General features: G+C 37.1%; 1 protein-coding gene across 1 annotated transcript in view; it reads right to left on the minus strand.

Moving 5' to 3' along the window:
- LOC112150740 (flavin-containing monooxygenase 5) overlaps nucleotides 1-1,071 on the minus strand; it is a 5,117-nt gene extending 4,046 nt beyond the window's left edge. The window contains exons 1-2 of the mRNA XM_024279210.2: nucleotides 903-1,071; nucleotides 636-824 (exon numbers count right to left, since the gene is read on the minus strand). Coding sequence (XP_024134978.1) covers nucleotides 636-824; nucleotides 903-1,034 — 321 coding nt within the window. The 5' untranslated portion in view covers nucleotides 1,035-1,071. The remainder of the gene's footprint in view (nucleotides 1-635; nucleotides 825-902) is intronic.
- Nucleotides 1,072-3,966: the final 2,895 nt, after the last annotated feature.

The following is a 3,966-nucleotide window of genomic DNA, read 5'->3' on the forward strand; positions in this document are numbered from 1 at the left end:
AGTTAATATTTTACCATTGTGTTCTTTGTTTTGTCAAAACTGGACGTTTTTTTTGGCTAAATTGGCATTTAGTTAACATTTTGGCAAAAGCTTTGAGCAATTGTTGGACCATCAGTTTCCACATTTTCAGCTCACAACATTCACACTTTCATTATTGCAGGTAATGCTATACATCTAGTTAACGTTAAAATTAACCTTTCAGCTAGAGCTCCATTAACCGGCTTGATGGTTGCAATACTTTATCCCTCAACAGCTCTTTGAATCCATCAATCCTTATATTTTGATAATGACACAAGATTAAGCTTGATACTGCATTTTTATATATTACTCAAATCATGAATCAGGACTTAAGTTTAAGAACCAATTTTAATTTAAAAAACAAATTCGACAACCCACAAGCCCCCTGTTCTGCAACAAGAGGAAGGGGGCGGAGTTTGAGGCAAATTTCCTGTTACTACAACCACTCTGCAGAAATTTTGTCCTAGACAAGTTTCTTAAATTTTGGTTTAAAAAAAAAGATGATACAATCACAAGTGAAAGACCACTAGGAATACTTAAAATAGATAAAAGATGATCAACGTGGGAGTTTCAATATTCTAACTTCATAGGTTTTAGTATCTCCTCAGCTCACCCACCTGGAATCGAATACTCTGCAGCAGCTGAAATTCCTGAGCGTAGAGGCGGAGGTAAAGCATGACTTCAGAGTGGTGCATGTTGTTGGGGAGCTCCGCTGGAGGAGGGAAGTCACTGTAAGACATCATCTCTTTGGAGCTGTTGACCACCACTGACTGGTAGATGTTGGCTCTTCCAGGCTCTGGTTTCTCCTAAAACAGTAAAGTGAAGACATGAAACAAATATCGTTTTAAATCCATTTACTGAAACATTTCAGCTTGGTCTCTGACCTTGAATCTCCACAGTCCTCCGATATCATTGCTGCTTTCAAAGCATGTGGGCTCCAGCCCTTCATCCAAGCAGCACTTAATGCTGGTCAGACCAGAGGGGCCTGCACCAATCACTGCAACCTTCTGAACCATGATCACCAAGGAGATCTGATGCCAACAGGAACCTGAGCTGAAGCCGGAGTCAGAAGAAAGGAGGACAATTAAAGTTAAAGTCTTTGGATCATTATTCAAGAGAAACAAGCTACAAACACTGATCAGGAATGCAGAAAAGGATTCATAACTCTGACAGTACAACATTGGAGATCTTTGACTAGAATGTATGTAAAGTTGCACAGCACTTTACACTTAGTGTTCTGATCAAAAATTGACCCATTTTCTCCTCTTGAAAACAGGTCAATTTTGACCCAAACACAACATGTCAGTTTAATACTTAATTTTAAATTTTGCTCAGATCGATCTAATAGTTTACACATTGCACAGTCTTGAGTTAATTTTTATGCAGACTTTCAGTCCTCCAATGGTTTGGACAGTCCATCAGGTACATCTGCTGCAGATAATTATTGTATCCCAAAAATATGATTGTTTTTGTCAGAAGAAAAGCCCACCTCAGTCTGTTGTTTTCTGATGTTAAAGTGTAAATACGTCTTGTCACTCACCTGTCTCGTCTCTCCTGGAAGGTGTTTAGGTAAATGTTTGTCCACTCCCTGTCTTGGACACCTGTGTAACCCTTCCGCTCTCCTTAGTTTGTTTACATTAAAAGTGGGGTCATCTGGACCCCCCAAGACAGTGCGCTGAACTTTTTTTTATCTTTGATTTTTGAGTTTCACTAATGTCCATGACAGACATAAAATCCTGTCCACCTTTGTCATGGAAGAACTCACATATCAATATGTGGTTGGAGTCATCTGGACCCCAAAGAGAGCGGAAGGGTTAAGCAATTGGGAGAGTTCATTTCAGTTAGCTGGTGGGAGTGTTAATGTGGCTGTTTTCATGTTCTAGATTTATTTAAAAGAAAGTTATTGATTTTATTGTGTGTGTGTTATTATTATTGTTCAATGTTTTTATGTATATTTGGAAGATAATTTTTGATTTTTAATGACTTTGATGTCAACCTGTGATGGAGAACCTTTCATGGTCTCTGTTTTTTTGAGTTTTTTTAATTGTGTTTTGTTGTCTGCATTCTGATTTCTAAATCAGGGATAGGCACCTCCAGGCCTTGAGGGCCGCATTCCTGCATGTTTTCCAGCATACCCTGATATGCCATGTTCTAATTGGCTGGACACACCTAATCCGTCATGAGTAGGACTTGAATATCTGGAAATCATGCAGACACTGCGGCCCTCGAGGCCTGGAGTCTATCAGTCTCATCCATGCCGTGTCTTCTGTGACGTACAGAATACATTCAGTTTGCTAAATAAATCTACAGTAAATGTTTAATGCTAAAATATCTTTGTTTTCAGTCTGTAATACTGAAAATTGTTTTTCCACAAAGGTTTGGAGCTTATAAAAGGTTAAAGAAGACAGAAAAAGTGTTCATGTCTGTCTGAGAAAAGTGATGTAGTGAGGGGTTTTACTGCCTTAAAACATCTCCATATATTGTTGGGAAAAAAGATGAGCATTTGCCATATTTCTATTTTTAGAATGTAACTGCTGTGATAAACGAGGATGCACTGTAGGTTGGTAGAAGTTGAGATTAGATTGACAGTAGTTTTTGCCCTGGGTTGTCCAGGGATTTAGTGTCAAAGAGCCACTCTGAGGAGAATTGTATTTTTTTGTGTATTTTTTTTAACATGTCATTAGCATTTTTGTTCTGATGATGGGGAACATATATGTAACCTCTTAGGATCTGCCGTCCACATATGTGGACATCACGTCATGAGTTGTATTTCCACAGCAATTAATTCTCCTTACCTGTGACTACATGTTTAGATGGTTAGCTCAATTATTAGCTCAGGTCCTAAGAGGTTAAAAACGAACCTTAAACTCAAAATTGCATTTGTGAGTATTTTTTAATTCAAACCACTCCACATCAGGAGGAGACAAAAAATAAGTTTTAAAAAAAGTGTATCTGTCACATTGGTCATATGCTGAGTGACCCACATACAGCCTGCAATGCGGAAAAAGCGGACAAGTAGGTGAATGAATGAATATATGTATTTAAAATAAGGAGGGGGGGTACAGTAGGGTAACATCACTTAAATCCAGTCTATTCTGATCTAATCTTATTCCTCTCTAAACTTATCAAAAACACTCACTGAAGGACACAAAGGAGCACTGAAAAAAGAGTTTGGAGCGAAAGGAAACTTGTAGCTTTTTTTCTGCTGTCCGTCACTAATCTGCAACGTACTGATACACTCAGGACTCCACTTTATTTGGCACCAATAGGATTTTGAAGGGATTAAAACATAAGTGATTGCTAGATTTTTTTGTCAACTTTGAAACTGTGTTAGATATTTATAGTATTATCGTATATAGATATTTATAACATTTATATATTTTCAGCAGCAACATCATGGCATGACGGATTGGATTTCCTGTAGTTTCTTTCAAAGGCTAAATTTGCATTAAATGACAACTTGTTTTTACACAAGTCTGACTTCGTCTCTAATACTCCTGTAAAAGCAAGAGTTAAAAAAGGAATCTTTATTTTTTTAATCATCCAGTTTCTGTGAAAACAAATTAAATCATGAAAAAACAAGTTATCAAAAGGATAATCAATGTTCAAATAATTGATTTACCTGATGCATTTTTAAGTATTAGTGTTAAAAAAGTGCACACACACGTTTCTCTTATATTGTAAAAAGAAAAGCTCATCTGGCGAGTCATCTTGCGTCATGCTTTCTTATCACGGGTCTCCTGACCTGAGATAAGCACTAAACACAAACTTGTTGATCAACTTTCATGGTTACTTTGTAACCAGAGTGGTCTTTCCGTCTTTAATCCTAACATCTTTCACTTTTCCTACAGAAAAATCTAAAGTTTTGACACACTTTATTTTGAAAGAGTATCCAGAGTTTTAGAAATAGTAAAGCGTTTCTGTTCACATTGGATGGTTTTCTTCTCT

This window comes from Oryzias melastigma, linkage group LG4 (genome assembly GCF_002922805.2).
Source record: "Oryzias melastigma strain HK-1 linkage group LG4, ASM292280v2, whole genome shotgun sequence".
NCBI classification, from domain to species: Eukaryota; Metazoa; Chordata; class Actinopteri; order Beloniformes; family Adrianichthyidae; genus Oryzias; species Oryzias melastigma.